Here is a 20,949-nt window from a genome sequence, read left to right as displayed (position 1 = left end):
CGTCACGAGCTTTCCTCCACACTCGCTCTAGTCGTCTAAGTTCCCGCTTCATACGGCGTAGCTCCTCAGTATACCAAGGGGCCAGCCGCGAGTGGGGTCGTAGAGGACGCCGGGGAGCAACCACCTCGATGGCATCGGAAAGACGGGAGTTCCAGTCTTCCACTAGCTCATCGAGGGTGCCGGAGGGTTCAGAGTCCCGCAGAGCATTCAGGAATCCAATAGGATCCATAAGTCTCTGCGGGCGGACAAAAATTCGTCCGTCGCCTAGACAGGGTTGTTGTGGCACGTCCATCCGGACCTTCAGGGCATAATGGTCAGACCATGGCACTCTATCAATAGAGGACATGACCATATTGACCCCCGACCCAAAGACCAAGTCTAATGTGTGCCCGGCCTCATGAGTGTGGCCAGAATTTACCAAGGAGAGGCCCAGTGCCGCCATGGATGACACCAGGTCCGCGGCCACTGCACATGAGGCGGCGTCGACATGGACATTGAAGTCCCCCAAAACAATAAGCCTGGGGAACCGCAACGCCCAGTCTGCCACCACCTCTAGCAGCCGCGGCAGGCTATCTCCCGGTGCGCTAGGTGACCGGTACACCAGGAGGACAGCCAACCTCTCCTGGGCCAACCACTCCAGGCCGACACACTCCAAACCTTCGATCTCTGGGACAGGGGCTGCCCTAAAAGGGATGGTATTATGGATGAACATTGCCACGCCTCCCCCCCGGCCCCGTGTTCGTGATCGGTGCAGGCACGCGAAACCTGGGGGTGAGACCTCGCCTAAAGCTACGGTCTCCCCTTCATGCACTCAGGTCTTGGTGATACAGGCCAGGTCCATCTGCAGGTCTCCGAGAAAATCCCGGAGAACTGTGGTCTTGTTGTTTATGGACCTGGCATTGATCAGCACCAATGACGAAGCGGAGTCTCTCTGAACCCTACCACCTACGTTCCTCAGGATAGGTCGGAGGTCAGAAGGTGGGCGAGCATATCTGTCTCTCCCCCACCTTCTCTCATATGGCTGCCGCCTACCGTCATATCTACCCCGTCCCATTAACACCGGGATCCCTGAACCCCTAAGTGGGGCCCCCATTTCCTACGAAAAAGCACAACTATCAAATGTAAACTGGGTGGGATTAATCTAGACAGACATCAATATCACTTCGTCTAGGCTGTTGACATGAGAGGCTTGAGAGGGAGTGCTAATAGGATGGTAGCCCTAACGTTTTGTCAGATCTACACCATACTGCATCTCTTCTCCTGGGACGCAGGGGGGCGTATCTGCCACAGGGACATGGGGAGACAAATGTCCCCAGGCGCCCCCCATTTGGTCATGTGGTGGAGGGCAAAAATTCAGGTTTGTGTGTTTTTTGTATTTTTAAGTGTTTTTTGATTTTTGGCCTACAGGGAGCGCAGTTTTTAGGCTAGCAGCACCAAGATTTCAAGGATTTTTCAGGAGACTCTCCTGATGATATCACCCAGGTTTGATGAAGTTTGGTTCAGGGGGTCCAAAGTTATGGACTCCCAAAGGGGGTGCCTCCATCCCCCACTGTTTCCAATGGGAGCTAATAGGAGAGGGAACTACACTTTTGAGGGTGCATAACTTTGGACCCCTGAACCAAACTTCACTAAATCTGGGTGGTATCATCAGGAGAGTCTCCTAAAGATACCATGAATGTTTGGTGCTGCTAGCTTATAAATTGCACCCCTGACAGCAGGCACCCTCCAAATTTCCCCTGATTCTCCTTTTAAATCCACCCCCTTTGGCATGGACTTAAAGGGAGAGTTTGAGGTCCCCATTTAAACATTGAAAGTGATGCTGTTTCAGGGGACCCCAGATTCTCCCTTTAAGGTGGATTTGAAAGAAGAATCTGGGCTCCCTAGCTGTTTGAGGGTGGATTCCACTTGAGGTATTTTGTAAGAGATGATGTTGACATTTGTTTGGTAAATGTTTTGCTGGGGGTGATTTGTGGGAGATTTACATGCTTAATACCCACTTGCACTGGCTTGGAGCTGTTTCTCAGGCTAACTACCTACCTCGTAGAGTTGGTGTGAGGACAAAATTAGGAAAGAGAATTGGTGGGAAGAGAGCCATGTATGTTTTGCTGGTGGTGGAAAGTGTTTTGTGAGCTGGTGCAAAAAAATCATTGTTTGGTCGTGGTGGGGGTGGGTGGTCACCCATACTGGGGGGGGGGGCGCCAAACTCAGGTTTTGTCCCCGGGCTCCAGTTTGCCTAAATACGCCTCTGCTGGGCCGGACAGCACCTGTCAGTATATCTGCATTAAAGCAATAGGTGGGAACATACTGCGGTGCATCAGCAAATGGTTTTTAATGAAATAACAAATCAGCATCAAGGAATTCAACCACAGCGTATCACAATTGTTTTTTATCTTATTCTCTGTGACATATGCACCCCTTTCAAGGAGGTGTGGGAAGCTGTGAGCTTCTCCTCAAGTCCTTCTGTTTGAAAAAATACCTGTATCATTTAAGGATGAGGGTTAGCACAATCAGGGATGCTGGATGCAATCTTGCTGCTCAGAGGAACATTTGCAGCCCTGATGGTGAATTTTTCTGCCAATATAACACTGAAACGTAATCTTGAGCCTTTTCAAGCCAGATTTTAAGATGGGCCTGGGTATCTCATTGAATTCAACAGGAAGTCTCACTGAAATCAAAGGGAGTAAAAATCTGTTTGCCTATTAGTTTTTCCCATGTGACTCTTCCAAAGAGCAATACGGCAGCCATATCTGAAATAATTGGTTAAAGAGGAAGTCACAGGCTGTGAATGGACAGAGCTTTTCAGAAATCCATAGGCCATGTGGTAAAGCCATCAGTGCTTATAGTGATCTTACACACTGGTCTCTAACCACATGTGCACTGCAGTTTCCCATGATGCTTCAAACTACTATTAAAAGCAGAAACTAACCCACAGAAACAGGACTAGTATTGCTGTAAAAAAAGAGCATATGTTCCTTTAACAGAAGTAAATTGGATCGCATGTCTTAATACGTAACAGGCAATCAGCAAAGCCGTGGCTAATATTATTACCTTTGGAGACTGTGAATGACTGTAAAATTTCCATCTCTAATAACAAAATTGATTCATACACAAACAGTAAAAGCCAAATCTTCAAAAGAAGAGAACTTTCTTTCCTCCATCTTGAAGTTACTGTCAATCAGAAGCTACTGTCAATCAGTTTCATAGGTGAGAGGGAGAGGGGAAAAAAAATCTCTCTATCCACTTTCCTCACACTATACATGATTTTATAGACCTTTATCATGTAATCCCCGAGGCACCTAAACTGAAAAATCCCAGAGTGCTTTAGCTTTGCCTCAAAAGGCACGCAGCCCAACCCCATGATCAGTATGGTTGACCTCTGTACATGTCAGACCTTTCTAAAGGGCATTAGGAAGGGCCATGGCCCAGTGGAAGAGCATTTGCTTAGCATACAGAAGGTCCCAGGTTCAATCCCAACATCTTGCGTTAGAAGGACCAGATAGTACTTACTGTGAAAAACATCCACCTGAGACCTGGGAGAGATGCTGCCAGTCTGAGCAAACAATACTGACCCTGGGTCACTATCCACTCACCATAAGCCGCGGGGTCACCTCTTTAAAAGCCATCAAATCCTGGATTACCTCCTGGCGCTTCACTGGCGCCGCTGCCAGGGGATTTACCTCTCTCAGCCTCTGGCTGCGCTGCAAATTTAGCCCGCTAAAAGAGCAACTTTAAAACTCGCCGGTGCTGGGTTGTGGGGAACCTCGCTGTTTGCGCCGCTGATTCGGCTGTGACGAGCTCACGGGCCAATCAGGAACAGGAGCCATCTTGTTAAGTGGGGGTGTCCCCGCTCAAAAGTGTGCGAGTGATGACGAGACACGCGTCGCATTATCCAGTCGAAGTCAGCCTTCACGTCTCAACTTGTTCAAAAGCCGCGTCGAAGCAAATGAAAATGCCGGCCACGAGCCGAAGAGGAAGTACAAGAGGGCTAGTAGCAGGCGAAAGGCTGGCTTTCTGCTTTCACTTCCAAACACCGATGACGGTTCCACAGAAAGCGCAGAGCTAACGCATTTTTTACTTCGGTTGATCGATCGGCCAGTATTGCCGACGCTCTTTAATAGAGGGCTGTTGTTTCTGATGACGCTCAGACTCACGCCGTGGTGAACTCATTTCATAAACAACCTTCCCAGCTAATCACATCTGAGACCCGGCCACCGGCTGGCCGCCACTTCTCTCGTGAACTCATGACGCCACTAATGCCTCGACGCCAATCGAGCCCATTCCTCATTGCAACGAACTCCCGCTCTTGCTGCCTGGGCGCTTATTTCAAGAATTGTAAACGTGGTGGAACAAAATGTCTCAAGGGTCAGCCACGAGGCTTTCACGGCACGCAGCGGCGTTGCAGTTTAGTGAGGTAAGTGGGTAGTGGCCCCCTGATGGTCTGATTCAGTATGATTCAGTATGCAGTTGGAGGAAGGGACAGCTAGACAGCTGGAGGGGTAGAGATTAGATAATTTGTTTGTGCCCTACTGGCCTGAAAGACTCTTTGTGAGGAACAGGTCGAGGGAAAAGGAGTCAAGGGGAGAATGACTGCATGTCCTGTTCTTCACGATGAGGTAATGCAAGCAGTACTTATTTTTAAACATGACCCAGTTCCGAGTCAACAGTCAGCTTCTCTGTCCGAGCAATTAGGAACGCTGGTATCTCTTAACCACAAAAGCATCCTGACATGCCACATCATAGCAGGCACAGCTAATGCCACAGGGAGGAATCTCTCCATCCCCCATACTTCCTGCATGAGGCTGGGGGGGGGGGGGCATGGGAAGAGTTGCATGCATGTCTGTACTAATGCTTTGCTTTCTAGGTACTGTAATTACAATACTCCCTATGGAGAGCAAAAGAGTGCATGTTCCCAGAGGACTAAAAAAGGCTTCTGAGAACAAAAAAGCTGGAGGAGAGACAAATGCATCCAGGCATTAGAGTTCCCAAAATTGCCCTCAGAGGCAACTGTCATGAGCACATATTCTTTTAACAATGAGGCCAAAAGGACAGACAACAACAGTGACACCATTTTAAATTTCCAGGAGCAGACAACAGTCAACAAGGCTGAACAGGACAATATTGAACACACTGGAAAACACCTAGCAAACTAAATAGAATAGAATAGAATAGAATCTTTATTGGCCAAGTGTGATTGGACACACAAGGAATTTGTCTCCGGTGCATATGCTCTCAGTGTACATAAAAGAAAAATACATTTGTCAAGAATCATAAGGTACAACACTTAATGATTGTCATATAGGTCTAGTAAGCAATCAGGAAACAATCAATAGTAACGAAACCATAAAATGTAAAGTCATAAAATGAAATGAATTAAAATGAAATGTCAGCACAGGTACGTGTAAAAGCTGGGTACGTGTAAGCTGAAGATGAAGGAGAATTGACAGTTTCCATAGCGGGTGAATAAGTCCTCACTTCGTGACCTGCAGAGAGCCTCATTTACCATCAACCAGAAGAGCAGCAGGTTTATTTTATGTCTTCTACACCACTCCAACAAACCCTCATACGCAATAATTTAAGAGCTAACCATTACTATTCAATATATAACTATAAGCTTTCTAATTATCTATAGCTAAGGGAGGCTCTCAGCTTCCCATTCTCCAGTCCCTACCAAACACAGTCCTATGGGTCAGTAACCTTGCTCACATATCTGGAGCATGGGAAGGAGTGATCAAGTGGCCCCTGAACCACTGAGTGAAAAACACTGACCTAAACCAACAGCTTTCAACCCAGCTTTCCAGTGGGCTGAGAAAATCATTTATAGGTCACAAGTCCCTAAAAACCCATAATTTCCCCTTGCTGCCTTGTCAGAGTACCTACTGCATGTACAGAGAGCAAGGCTGACACCATCCTGCCTTTCTTTACAATCAGGCTGAGAAAAGCAGCAGGGCAGCAACAGGAGACTGCTCATAGATAGACAAGATTCCTTCAAGTCTAACCTTTGGTTTGTTTTTCACCACTGTGTACTCAGTTTATGATTCCTGCCTCCAGCTCTCTTGTTCTGCTGCACATACAGATAAGGTTGTAACTCTGGCTCCCCCTTTTCTGCTCAGCTGACTTCAATGTCATATCATTGTAACTCAGTGAGTCCCAAGACTGGACAGGTTGAGCACCACTTTGGACCGTTTTTAAACCTATTTAAATGGCATGGCTCCCAACCACAGAAGATTGGGAAGAATATCTCTTATAGGACTAAGGCATCTTGGCAAAGAATTCTCTGTGTGGAACTACATTATTCTATGTTCTTAGGTGCAAGTATAAACGTTAACCTGATTTCAAACCTATGTGCCTTAAAAAAGCTGATTTCAACCAATCACATATTTGTTTTAAAACAAAACAATTTCAGAGGCATTTGTGTGTAGAAACCGATCCAGAATCACAGTTGTAAGCAATGTGCAATTAGACATTTACCAATGAAAGAAAATCCTGCTATTCTCAACCGAGGAATGCAAATGGAAGTAATAAACTGCATTCTTTCAGCAAGAGAAATTATCTCACGTTAGGCACAGAAACTGTTTTGTTTTGTTTTTTGCATTTTAGCCTGAAAAACTAATCTCTTGAGCTGACTGAAACTAATTCCATAGGTCTTTCTGCCGAATTCCAAATACCACTCCACATCTATTCAAAGCTCTGAGTAATAGCAGACCTGTAGTAATATCTTGCTAAATATAGCAAAATGTTATTTCCACTTTCACAGATATCTACAGGGCAATCTCTCTTGTTTTATTTCTCATCTTCATATATTTTGTAAACTATTCTCAAAACAGCCAGCATGTGTCAAATGGTTAAAATAAGAATGGAAATTAAGGGTATAGACAGGTTCTAATATTGCAGCATTCAAAAGTTAATCAATCACTGCTCATAGAAGAATAAGAATGACACAGCAGCCACACTTTCACAGATACAATGGAACAGAACCAGTATTTTGGCAGCAAATCTTTACTGTTTGTGTTCATGTACTTGGGAGCTCTACAGGGGCCATAGTTTTACAACATCACTATGTACGGATGCATGCCCTGTGGTTCACACTTTATAGCAAGTTTATCTGAATGCATGCGTGAGTTCGAGTTGTACACGTCTGCATTCCTGAACAGACATTTTCAAATACCTTGCAAACCGTAGGCGTCCTTCTTTCAGTGTAAATTGCAATGATTGCTAGATATGCAAATAAGTCTCAGAGGAGGATGGAAATTGGCATAGTGGCTGCTGCCACTATGTCACAAAAGAATGAAGTGATATTTCCTTATGCTGTTGGTTACTAGAGGAGGGGGCACTTGGAGGTCTTTTTTGCAGCTGATGTCCACAGATTCTTTCAGGTTGACTTATCCCCCACACAAAAATAAGATATTTCCCAGCCATGCCAGCAAAATGATTCAGGAGAAGAAAATGAACAGGCCTGTAGAAGACAATACCCACTATCAGCCACAGTCCGCTTGTTTTTCTGCATGAAAGCAAGTCAAGAATCAACTCACACACAGCTGTGTATGTGTTGAGTGCTGTAAAGTCACTTCCAACTTATGGTGACATTAAGAATTAATGTCACCTCCAAAACGTCCTGTCATTAACAGCCTTGTTCATGTCTTGTAAACTGAAGGCTGTGGCTTCCTTGATTGAGTCCAGCCATCTTATGCTAGGTCTTCCTATTTTCCTGCTGCTTCCAATTTTTCCTAGCATTATTGTCTTTCCCATTGACTCTTGTTTTCTCACAATGCGACCAAAGCTCGATAGCCTCACTTAGCCATTTTAGCTTTCAGACTTGATTTGATGTAGAATACACTTATTTGTCTTTTGGGTAATTCACAGCATCCTCTCTTCCAACACCACACTTCAAATTAATCAAGTGTCTTCATTGTCCAACTTTCACAGCCATACATAGCAATGGGAAATATTAAGATCAGAATTATCTTGGCTGCCAATGACATATCCTTACACTTGTGACTACGGCTTAGTATTTTGGCTTCCCAGAGTTTAAAAACAAAAACAGTACACCATGGGCATGACATTCTCCAACTGGCTGTTTCTTTAAAATGTTCTCTTTTTATTTCATATTTTCCCCTCGTGCAAGGTCAATCACAGACCAGCTGGCACATTCCTCTGGGATATTAGTCCCTCCCTCCTCCCTTCTTCTTCAAAGTTCTTTTCCCATAGGCAGTTTAAGCAAGAAAATCTGGATGAAGCAAGTTAACCCTGCTGGGTTTCATTAGTTTTGAGCTGTGCATTTCTTTGCAGTGGCATTCATTTCCCTGGAGCTATCTGACTGACATGACCTTTGTGCACACAAAGATTCCTTGCCTGACTCCTCATCGTGACCAACATTCTCTGTCCTATGTATTGTCGAAGGCTTTCACGGCCGGAATCACTTGGGTGCTGTGTGGTTTCCGGGCTGTATGATCCTCTGAAGATGCCAGCCACAGATGCAGGCGAAACGTCAGGAGAGAATGCTGCTAGAACACGGCCATACAGCCCGGAAACCACACAGCACCCAAATTCTCTGTCCTGTTTTTCCTCATCACTTAGATATAGCTGGTCCACATTGTGAAGGCCTATGGCCAAGACAATAAATTTTTACTACTACTACTACTACTATAGCTGGTCCACAACTCTGGGCTATGCTGCCTTTCCCTTTGCAGTTGAGTCTCTGTAAGATCTTCCTGGTCATTTCTGCTAGACTGAGCCTAACTGTACTACACCCTATTTTGCTGGTCTCAATTAGGTAGAGCTTTTCTGTTGTTTTAATGTAATATCTAAAGTGAACCCCACCACTGGTTAGTAGCTACTGGCTGCAACATGACAAACAAGTTTCCATGACACACAAGTTTTCCTAAAGCCTGAATAGAAAGCAAGACAAATGACTGCCTGTTCTTATCAGCTCAAAATATAAATTTGTAAAAAATACATTCCCCAAACAACAGAAGTCTCCAAAAACAACTCTCTTCATACAAGGGAACTGATCCTGGAAAAGACTGACCAGCTGAAATTTCCTACCACTTGGGCAGGTGAGTATATGACAGTACACAACATAGAAATGCAAAGCTGCCTGATATCCATTTCCTTTCAGACACATGTATGTTGATAATCTTATTTGCATTTCTATTTTCTTTCTTGGTATCTAAAAGGAAATCCCAATTTAAATTTTTTAGTTTGAAACATCAAGTTTCTTCCTTATGAGAAGGGTACACAATAGTTTGACTATTTATTAGCTGAGTACTTAACAGTTTGACTATCCACACCTACTCTTCTATTTCACAGAACACATTTTGAATTGTTTACAACTAAGATCAAACATGAGTAAACATTTTGTGCTGTCATGTATGTATCTCATGGAAAGCATAAAGCCTGCGTCCACACTGTTGGCACTCCTGTAGTGACTGCTGCTTAAATAATGAATTATTTTTCACCCTAATGTGTGAATTAGACCTTGCTGTAATCCAAGTGACATTTGAGTCTATGACTCAGATACTTTTACAACTAAGGCCCTCCTATGAATTTGGGCCAATCCACCCATTCAAAAATTGCTAAGCCTTTCACCTCTTACCAGTGACTGTTGGCTGTAAACTCTATGTGGGAAGCTTTTAACATTCCTGTTCCATACAGGAGGATTTGAAGTTTATACATTAAAGCATTAATTCTCCTACCTGAAGTCAGATAACAAGAACCAACATCTGTAGCAGAAACAAAGCCAACAATATAAAATACTTGCTATTCAGCATATAAAGCTGAAATAAATGAAACTTCACTGCATACGCATTTAATAAGAACCATTAGAGAAGACGTAAGCTGGCCTCTGAACAAACCTTCCATATGCAAAGAGCTCATGATAATTGCAAGAGGGAAGTTAATGCAAAAAAATTGAGACTGAAGCAGGGAAATGATTTGACTACATTAATCCCTTTTTTAAAAGACGTTGACTGTCTGGAAAGGATTAACAGAATGCAAACACTTTCTTAGCAAAACATGCTGTTATAAAATTAGGACATTTCAACCCGAAATGTAAAAAGAATAAAAGCAGGGAAATGGCTGTAAAAATGTCAGGGAGGGGGGTTGGAATCAAACCTGGGTGTATAAAATAGAGCAGCAAAGGCTAAGCCAACAGAAGACTCAGCCCGAAGTAAAGAGGAACTGTTTTCTGTTCCAAATGTCCCCAGGATTATCATGGAAGTGGCTATTCCATTCCTGCACATTAGACCTGGAACTCAGTACAGTTCAGAGCTGCCGATCGGCTGCTTCACCCTGGAATGTTATCAAGAAATCTCCATTCCTGATCCCTGGGCAGTTTTGCAAAATAAAATAATAATAATAATAGAAATGCCGTCTTAAAATGTATTGACAATGAAACAAATGAACAGACAGATCCAATATTCAAATTATTCAAAAGTGATGTATTTAAAAACAGTTATTTAAAAAGGGCAACAGCCTGGCTGATGCCTGGCAAGAAGGGCAAGGCTGTGTGGCTGGGATTTAAACTGTGGGTACAATATTTTGGTGAAGGATAAAGTAGAAGGAGGGAGCCAAGTTCACCCAATAGCCCCCAGGGCAGGCTTACCTGCAAGTTTTCCTTAGCAAGCAGGCTTTGCTATTCAGCACTTTCAAAAGAAGGTTTCTGTCAGAGTTCTCTTTTTGATCAAAGCTTTTCGGAATTACTACACTTGTGACAAAATAAAACATGGGGGAAGGGAGTCCTTCTCTTTATGATTTCTGTAGGATAATATATCGCGAGACAGACAACCCTCACCCCGGTGAAGTTTCATTTGCCTAACAGGGTTTTGCTGCCTTCTCTCTGCAGAAATACTCCCAGGTTGGGAAATTCCTAGAGATTTGGGTATCAGTGCATGAGGCAAACTGAGTTGAAGGAGGGGAGGGACCTCAGACGGGATGTGTGATGCTATTGACTCCGCCTTTGGAAGTCGCCATGTTCTTAAGGGGAATTGATCTCTGGAGTCTGGAGATCAGGTATAATTTGGGGGGCTCTCCAGGCCTCACCTGGAGGCTGGCAACCCTACTTGTGAAGTTGGTAGGGGACCTTTGGGAGGTGGCATGGGAAGGTGCAATGGATGTGGGGGACAGGTACTCTATTTTTTGGGATTTGTTTTACTATGAAGAGAACTTTATAATAAAATACTCCATGCCCCTTAAATTCTCCTCTGGTATAGTGCAAGAACAGTTTTCCTACTGTATTATCTCCTCTTTTCACAGATTACTGGTATGGTCCATAGCGATACTAATAAGTTTACAACAAGAAAAACCTACAGCACCAAGAGGATCTGAAATAAATGAGAGCATTTCTGAAAGGAAAGGTTGTCTCTTCCCAGCAAGGGACGCTTGTCAATTTTTCATTTAGAGCCTTTTTTTCTCAAAATAGAAATTAATAATATCTGCTTGGCATCGTGCAAATGATAGGTATACATTTGTGCATAGCTGACAACAATCTATTTATGGAAAAAAGACTTGGTACATTTCCCCTCCCTATTCTGGAACTTCCTGCATTCCTCAGCCTTTCTTTACAAAACTACACAGTTGGTGTACACAAATTCCAAATGGGTTTGGTGGCACTGCAGTGTTTCCTTTTACAAGGTGTTAGATAGCATTAGTTCATTGGGTGGACTGCCTCTGTCAGGAAAGATACCTTTGTTTGTTCTGCTTTCCATTTTCTGATAAAATCTTACATATAACTCAATAATTTCCTAATATTAACATCAGGCTCTCTACTCACTGATCACTTGTACCCAAAACAGGTAAAATTGCCAAAATGTTTATCTACATGTGCTTTTTTTCATAGACTTTTTCATAGACCTAGGCACCTTTCTAGGATCTGCTCAGCTGAGGCTTTAAGTGTGCAACATTCATGAATAGAAAAGTAGGACTATGTCCAAACTATGCTCAGGATATACACATCCCATTTCCAGGCCTATCAGTATGTTTGCATAACGCTCATTACTATAAATCACATATTTGCTTACTTCATTTATATTCTCCTTAAAGAGGACCCAAGTAACCTACAGCATTTCCCCCATCTTATCTTCACAGCAACTCTGTGAGGTAGGTTAGCCTGAAAGTGTGTAACTGGTCCAACGTCATCTAACAAGCTTCCATGGTAGACTGGGGATTTGAACCTGGGTTTCCCAGATTCTACTCCTACAATCTAAGCACTACACAACACAGACTTTGTACGGGGGACACACAGGGACAATCCTGTCCTCCTATTTGTCACTTTTTATCTCTTACTTTCTTTGAGAAGCTCAAGGTGATACATGTCACGCCCTACTCCCTCAGTTTATCCCACAACAAACCTCTGAGGCAGGTTAGTCTGAGAGTGTGGCTGGCCCAGCTCATCCTCTGTACATTCTGGCTGAAGGAAGATTTGAACCCAGATCCCCTCAGTCAGAATATCCATCTAACCGTTTCTCACTCGAACACTCAGCCATTCCAGCACCCTCTAGAAGAATTACTTGTGCAAAAAGGCTGCAAACAGCAAGAATGTCTCTTTAAGTCTTTTCTCTCAACGTTTACTCCCTCTTTTTCCCCAGGATATTTTCTGTTGCCCCTTTGGGCTCTGAAATAACCCTGTCTAGCCATCTGTACAATATAAAACAGTCCCGAAATGCATTTCCTGTGATTCAAATAATTTTCAAAAGGCCCCCATTCATTTTCTTCCTTTTTTTCTAGAATGAGGCTAACATTCAGCCTGGCTCACCCCAAGAATGCTGGTTGAGGGACAGGAATTTATGTGCTGTGTGTTTCATTTCCTGTTTCTGACTGCACCAGGCAGCTGATTTTTTTAAAAAGTCATTTTGTAACCCTTTTAACCCTTTGGAGTCTTCTTCTGAGAACCTGTGTATTATACTGGGCCAGAGAGTGAATTGGGAAGTTTCTCATTCAAAACTCACAGCTCAAATGTGAACTCCCCAAACAGCAGTATGAAAACTGTTCTCCCTAAGCTTTCCCACCCCACAAGTTTGCTATGAGAAATATTACAATGATATAAGCCCTTTCTTAGAATAAGTGCAATTTAGGCTACATAGGGGCTTTATTGGTACCCTATTGGTGTGTGTGTGTATACATACATACATACACACACACACACACACATATATATATTCACCATCATAATTGGTAATTACTGATGTTTTAGAGTTTTAATGCCATAATGTTTATAACTGTTAAATTGATATTGAATTGCCTGTATGTTGTTTAACTGTGTGTGTTAGCCACCCTGAACCAGCCTCGAAATGAATGAATAAATAAGTAAATAAAGTGTGTACTAGTATTAATCTTTCTATACCAGCAGTCCCTAACATGGTGTCTATGGACTCAGTTTGCTGCTGGTAAGCCCCACCACCCCTTCCCCTGCCACTTGCCAGGAAGTACCTGGCAATCCTGTACTTACACTCTGTACTAGGTCCCTTACTCCTAATTCCAGAATCACCTAATTGACTTCCTTCCCTGTTACTTCTAGGGCACAATCATTTATGGTTTCTAGAAATTTTGTTTTGTTTTTTAACATTCTAAGCACACATGTACCTAGCTGATGTACAAGTAGCTAAGAATCATAGAATCATAGAGTTAAAAGGAGACATAAAGGCCATCATCTAGTCCAATCTAGTTCAATCCCCTGCTCAGTTGTCCCTTATTGCAAGACTTTCTCCTTTGGCTGCCTCACCAACTCCTCTCTCCATTTAAAAAGTTTCACTTTGGTGTCCTAGGCAAATTCACAGTTTTGGTCATGGCCAGTCATACATTCTCAGTTCCAAGTCACTGTTGAGGCCTGTTTTACTATGGCAGCAATGTCACACATTGTCTTTTCTGACTTGCTGAACAAAACTACCACCAATATGTCCTTTCCATACAATTTCTATCTACCAATTTGTATACCAATTTGTATACCACCCTTTTCATGAGGGCTCAGGGCAGTGTCCAACAGTCAAATACAGACATTTAAAATCCATTAAAAGCAACCAACTCCACTAAAATAAGGAGCCATAAAACATAATTTACATAATTTCAGACAGCATTAAACCCCCCCCCCCCTTCCTTGCGCTCACGGGAGGCCAAATGATCATTATAGCAGATTTTCGATGTTATCCCGGCTGGCCAAATGCCTGGCAGAACAGGTCTGTTTTACAGGCCCTGCGGAAACTCTGTATGTCCTGCAGGGCCCTGATCTCACCTGGAAGCCTGTTCCACCAGGTAGGGGCCAGGGCAGTAAAATAGCCATTCCTTTCTGATTCACTTCATTTCACCATGGCTCATTCCGCACATGCAGAATAATGCACTTTGAAACTGCTTCCAGTGCTCTTGTAAATTTCGCTGTGCATGCACAATGACAATACAATGCTTATGCTTATGCTTATGAAGCTGTGTGGAATGGCAAAATCCACTTGCAAACAGTTGTGAAAGTGGTTTGAAAATGCATTATTTTGCGTGTGCGGAAAGGGTCCATGTTTCTGAACAGTTTGCTCTGTCTGTGTCCTTCTTTAACATCAAGATTTCCAACTTCCCATCTCAATATTTCTCATTGCAAACAATCACGTTAGGCTAAAACACTTCTCTGTGACATGATAAGTTTATATCTTCAGTAATGCTTTTGTTTTGAGGAGCATGCAGACATGGAAGCCGCCCCCTGTTTTCAGTCACAGTTCAGACACCAGATTTTATCCCTTGCTAAATAGTAGGCCTGGCAGCCAAATCTGGGGGTGGGTGGTGGGTGAAAGAATTCCCCTCTGGAGCTCATGTTCCCCTGCACCCGTGAAAATGTCCTTTCTGCTGGTGCAAGGGGCAAATGCGCTGACAGAGGGGCAACTTTCCTAGGCAGCCAGGCCCCAAGTGGCTCCAAGGTGCCTGACCTGAAGGTTGGCTCCGTCACTCAGGCCCACCAAACAAAACGCTGTGCTGGTGTGGCTGGGTCGGGGGGCCTGGCCGACCTTAGTTGGCCTCCAGAGCCTGGTCGATCCCCTTTTGGTGATGGCCACTGGTGGAGATACGCCATGATTTTCATGGCATATCTCTATTATCAGCTATAGGGGATTTTTGCCTTCCCATGCCACAGGAAAGCCCTCTGGAAGGGGCAGGATGGCACTGGAGCAGCACTATCCCCACCTGCCCAACACCTCTAGATTGGGCTGTAACGTTCATATCATTGCTACATACCCCTTTGTAGCACAATCCTATCCTATAAATTTGATGTGACATACAGCCTACATGTATGTAGGTCATTTCACCCACCCATAGAAGCTCAGTCATCTAAGAAATGGTACATAGCAGCTACTCAACACTGGAGCCTTTTTGCCCTGACACTTTGAGACACAGACAGCTAACACAGGCGACAGAAGATATAGAGGCATCAAGAGAGCTGAAACTGGGACAGGGCATAGCGATTGACGCCTCAGCCTTGGCCCAGAAAAGAAGGCTGCAAGCTTTTAAATATCTGACATCTGAAAGACATACACTGGCATAAAAATGGAAATACTAACCCCTTGGGAGGAAAACCAGGGGCACCCACTTTCCGCGCAACCCTCAGATTTCATTTCTAGGTCTCCCATATATGCACGGATCCATCTAGATCCTGTTTGTCAAATGAGAGGGAATCAGAACCCACAAGGAAGCTAACTACTGGAGAATCTGTTAATTAAATTAAAAGCCTGTTTGGCCACAAAAGGAGGGGGAGGGGAGGTGGCATACTCTCAAAACTGCAGATGCAATTAATTACCTGTACGAGGAGTTCCAGCTTCCTATCATCAAGAAGGTGCACTTGACACCGGCGGCCCTCTGTCATCTAGAAAAACAACAATAAAAGAGAGAGAGAGAGAGAGTTTCAGCAGATGTTCCTGCTAACAGGCAGAATCCTTCCCTGTTCCAAATACTATCAGCAGAAATATTTCCATTCATGCTTTAGCTTTGCCTGGCAGGGGCAAAAAGAAAAGGTTGGAACAAAAAACCAGAACTAAACACATCACCATCAAAGTTGCCGATGAGCAGCACAGACTGCCACTGCTTTAATTCAGCACTATGAACAGGGATTGTTCCCATATGAGAAGATTGCTTATGATGCGGCAGGGGCCCTTCCACCAACAAAATGAGAATACACACGGCGGCATTTGTCGTATACAGCTCCCACTGCTGTTAGAGATTTACTATTTACTGGGATGGTTCAGGCTAGCCTGATCTCACCAGATCCTGGAAGTTAAGCAGGGTCGGCCCTGGTTAGTACTTAGATGGTAGACCACCAAGGAAGTTCAGGCAGGCAATGGGAAAACACCTATTTGTCCCAACCGGGTTGTCATAAATTGGTTGTGGCTTGATGGCACTTTCCACTACCAGGGCAGGTTTCAATAGTTTCTTTAAGGTGGGTTTCAGAAGGTGGTGTTGGAAGAGTTCTAGTTGGCCTGTGGTCATTGGCCTATTGGCATCCTCTGAGGTACTACCTGGTTTTCCATGCTTTTTGATATCTATGTGAAACCTCTGGCAGAGGTCATCTGGGAATCTCAAGGAAGTGGCTATTGATATGTCTGTGATAAACAACTCTATCTCTCCTTCCCATTAAGATACAGAGAAGCTGTGGACAAGCTTAATCATCATGGAGGCCAGAAAGTACTGGAGGTGCGTAGATAAACTGAAATTTAATACAGTTAGAACAGAGGTGCTGTGTGTGTGTGTGTGGGGGGGGGGGATTAAAGGTGATCCAGAAATAGATGTTCACAGTTTGCACTGGAGGGAACCATTCTCCCCCTGAAAAGGTAAGCTTCCATTATGGATATGATCTTGCAAGCCTAGGGTCCATAGGAATTGGCAGACCATCTCCACTACACTTGAGTTCTGCAGTCAGCTGAAGTAGGTTTATTGAAAGGAAAAGAGGAAAGGAGTTTGTAAACCCCTTTGAGTCTCCTTACAGGAGAGAAAGAGGGGTATAAATCCAAACTCCTCTCTTCTTCTCTGAGGCAATTTGAAGCTGCAATTTTCATTGAGAAATGGACTGAGACATGTGATCTTCATCTACTCTGTTGGAGTCCTTCAGCCACTGGGTGACCTTGGACTCTCTCTGCCTAATCTACCCTCTAGAGTTCTTGCTGTGGTAAAATGGAAGAGGGGATAACTATGTATACTGACCTAGATTCATTGGCAAAAAAGGGGATATGTGATAGATGCATGACATATGAACACTGTTAATTGTCTATTCTGTCTCTGAGCAATTACTTTGGATGAGAAGACACAGCTTTTCATTCTATGTCTGTTACTGGGAAGTTTTGATTTGCCATATTATTTACTATAGTGGCAATGTGGAATTTCTGGAAAACAATATACTTTGCTTTGAAACAGATGCTTGCAACCACTATTTGACGCTGCTGCACAACAGGGAGAAAGGAAGGCTACCTAATAAGAGATAATCTAAAGCAGCAAAGCAAATTCCTAACTTCCTGTCTTGTGAAAGAATGCAACTCTCCTTGTGTTATGTGTTTGTCAGGCTATTTCAGTTTACAGCAAGAACAGAAATCACCCAGTAGCTTCTTGTTACAGGGAGGATTGTGTTTATATTTTCAGAACTTTCTGGTCTGCATTAATGGCTGTTATGCTGCTGTCCTCAGACTTTTTCAATGGATAAACCAAAGAATAATGTTCTGGATTTTCACACAGACAAATAAAGGAAAGCAAAGCTACAATTCTCATCAGGTAGCAAATCAATATGCTCTAAAACATGAAGTCTGACTGTGGAATACTACAGTGGAATACTGCAGGATGGAATAAACATTTTCAAAGTCCTCTATTAAATGTCCCTTTGCCTTGCAAAGTGGGGAAAAATCTCTAAAAGAATCTGTAAGCTAGCATGGTGTAGTGGTTAAGAGAAAGTGCACTCTAATCTGGAGAACTGAGTCTGATTCTGCCAATTGAGCTGTGGAGGCTTATCTGGTGAACTAGATTAGCCTGTGCACTCCCACATACGCCAACTGGGTGACCGTGGCCTAGTTACAGTTCTTTGGACCTCTCTCAGCCCCCCCCCCCCCCCGGCCCCCTCACAGGGTGTTTGTTGTGGGAGGTGAGGGAAGGGAAAGGAGATTTCCCTTACAAGAGAGAAAGGGGAAATATAAATCCAAACTCTTCTTCTCTTCTTCTTCTTAAGTGGTTTTAACAGAAGACCATAGTGTGAAATTATTACAATCCCACTTCAGATAAGGATGACTTTGGGAGTTCCATTTTAGATGGAGACCTTAGATTCAGCTCCTGCACATGTTAACTTCCTCTTCCAGGTACTGCCGGCACAACTAATACACATGCTGCATTTTACAAGAAACCATAAAACATGTTCTGCTTTGCAATCTCTTGTTTTTCAAGAAAACGTCTTGTACTTTACTCTTGAACGACAGTGAGCTGTTTCAAAATCCTTTATGAAATTATTGGCTGTAGCTTCTATATAAGGCATTCACAGAGAAACAGATGCACAAATTCTGCAAGAATATGACAGATGTTTTTCCATTTTTGAAAGTATGTCTTGGATATACCTTATCTGCTTTCTTTTTCACTCTCTGGGTCCTACAGTAACATATGTGACATTTATTCAACATAGCAGAACATAAATTCCTCTTAAAGGAAGTTACTTTGGTGTCTCCCAGATATTGGACTCTTGGCATTTAGAAAGGATTTTCTCATTACCTCTGGCATCAGTACTCGAAAAGCCAACCACATATACAGACTGCCCTGTCCATGGAGTTTCGACAGTGAGCACTTCTCATAAATAAGCATCCAACTTGCAGAGAAAAGGGCAATTGTTTTGCACCGCTCCACAAACCATCTTGGCAGTTTAGTGTCTGATTCATTTATCTTGTCGGCAATTTCAAACATGAGCTAGAAGAATCTGAGCTGTCTCCAGCGCAACCTGGGAAACACAAGTTGGTTCAGAATTCTATAAATGTTCTGGGATGGCACGCCTGCTTGCCACTGTAATGATTACCGAGAAGAACCCAGTGGAAACCATGAATGCACCACACCAAAGAGAATGCGATTCCCAGGCTGCCTGCAGACAACCAACCACAACATTCACAAAACAACTCTGACCAATGACATTCGACTGGGTGAAATCATCCCCATCTTAAATAACTCAGAGGCACAAAATGCAAGCACCTTTTATCATGACAGCTCTATACATTTCCCAGTCCTGTTTATTAGTCTGCATGTAGGGAGAAAAGAGAGAGAGGTGACATGCTTTCTTCCATGCCTAACATGTTTAAAAAATGAAATTTATAGTGGGAAATAGCATGAAATAGAGGGTACTTTTTAGTACAGCTTTGCCTCATGTGAAAAATGCCCTTCTTTTCAATAGTGGGAAAGGGTTGCTTCAAATTGGCAAGGGTGGCCATCAGGGGCGTACCTAGGCAAACTGGCGCCCAGGGACAAGACCTGAGTTTGGCGCCCCCCCCCACCTGGCGTATGGGCGGCCACCCTCCCCCACCATGACCAAACAATAATTTTTTGTACCAGCTCACAAAACACCTCCCACTTCCATCAAAACATACATGGCTCTCTACCCACCAACTCTTTTCCTAATTTCCTAATCACAACAACCCTATGAGGTAGGTTGTTAGCCTGAGAAACAACTCCAAGCCAGTGCAAGTGGGTATTAAGCATGTAAATCTCACAAATCACCCCCAGCAAAACATTTACCAAACAAATATCACATCATCTCTCACAAAACACCTCCAGTGGAATCCACCTCCAAACAGCATCACTTTCAATGGTGTTTAAACTAGGGAGCTCAGATTCTTCTTTTAAACCTACCCTTAAAGGGAGAATCTGGGGTCCCCGGGTTACCGAAAATTGAAAGTGATTTTTTGTTTCGGGGTGGATTCTCCCCCACCCTGAAACAGCATCACTTTTGAGGGTTGGAGATTCAGATGAAACAAATAGCAGATTCGGCTGCAATCTGGGCAAATTTGGGCACATTCAGACAAAAATTGTCCGATTATGTCCTGCCCAAAAATGAACAAATGCGAATGCAAGGTCTTTGGGTTTGGGGGGGGGGGTATTTTTGGTGTTTTTTTGGCCTGCAGGGAGCACATTTTTAAAGCTGGCGGCACCATGATTTCAGGGCATCATCCAGAGACTGCCTTGATGATACCACCCGAGTTTGGCGATGTTTGGTTCAGGGGCAGCAAAGTTATGGACTCCCTTATGGAATGCCCCTCATCCCCTTTGATTGTTACTTCAATGGGAGCTTTCAACCTTGAGATTGGCCACCTTACTCTTTTGAGGGATCTCCATAACTCTTTGGTCCCCCTCAACATAATCCCCTCTCACCTCAAACTCTTGCAGCACTCATAAGCAATTGAAGTTAACAGATGATACCCTGAAATTTTGGTGTCACTAACTTTAAAAATACATCCCTTCCAGCCTGGAAGTTCCAGGCACCCCAAGAAATTTGCCCAAGATTCTTTGTTTTGCAGTGACTTTGCTCCATTGTAGCTAATGAGGAATTTATATTACAGGCTGTAACATGGTTGAAGATCAAGGCTTCAGGATCTCTCAAGGTGGCTCCAAGAGGCCTTGAGGAATAGCATCCAATCTTGATGAGCTTTGCTTTGGGGGGGGGGGGGGTTGAGAGAGTTCTGAAAGAACTCAGCCCACAGGCTTTCATGTACAGGAGCGGGGAAACAAAATAAGCCTTTTGGGGGCCCATAAAATTGAATCCCCAGAAGCAAAGGTCTCCAAACCTGGGTGCTGGCTACCAGGAGGGCCTCCTGGAGCCACACCCTGAAAGTCTGGTGCCCTCTATCTTCAAAAAAAAAAAAATGTGCAGCCTGCCTCACACACTCTCAGAAATTCCCTATTGGCTACAATGGAGCAGCGCTCACTGCAAAACAAAGAATCTTGGGCAAATTCCTTGGGGTGCCTTGGAAGGGGTGTATTTTT

General features: G+C 43.7%; 1 protein-coding gene across 1 annotated transcript in view; it reads right to left on the bottom strand.

Annotated features, from left to right (window-relative positions):
• FRMD4A (FERM domain containing 4A) overlaps positions 1-20,949 on the bottom strand; it is a 257,212-nt gene that overhangs the window by 137,361 nt on the left and 98,902 nt on the right. The window contains exon 2 of the mRNA XM_048501600.1: positions 15,761-15,826. Within this exon, the coding sequence (XP_048357557.1) occupies positions 15,761-15,826 (66 nt within the window). The remainder of the gene's footprint in view (positions 1-15,760; positions 15,827-20,949) is intronic.

Source organism: Sphaerodactylus townsendi, linkage group LG06 (genome assembly GCF_021028975.2).
Source record: "Sphaerodactylus townsendi isolate TG3544 linkage group LG06, MPM_Stown_v2.3, whole genome shotgun sequence".
Lineage (NCBI taxonomy): Eukaryota > Metazoa > Chordata > Lepidosauria > Squamata > Sphaerodactylidae > Sphaerodactylus > Sphaerodactylus townsendi.
This window is presented reverse-complemented; position numbering and strand designations above follow the sequence as displayed.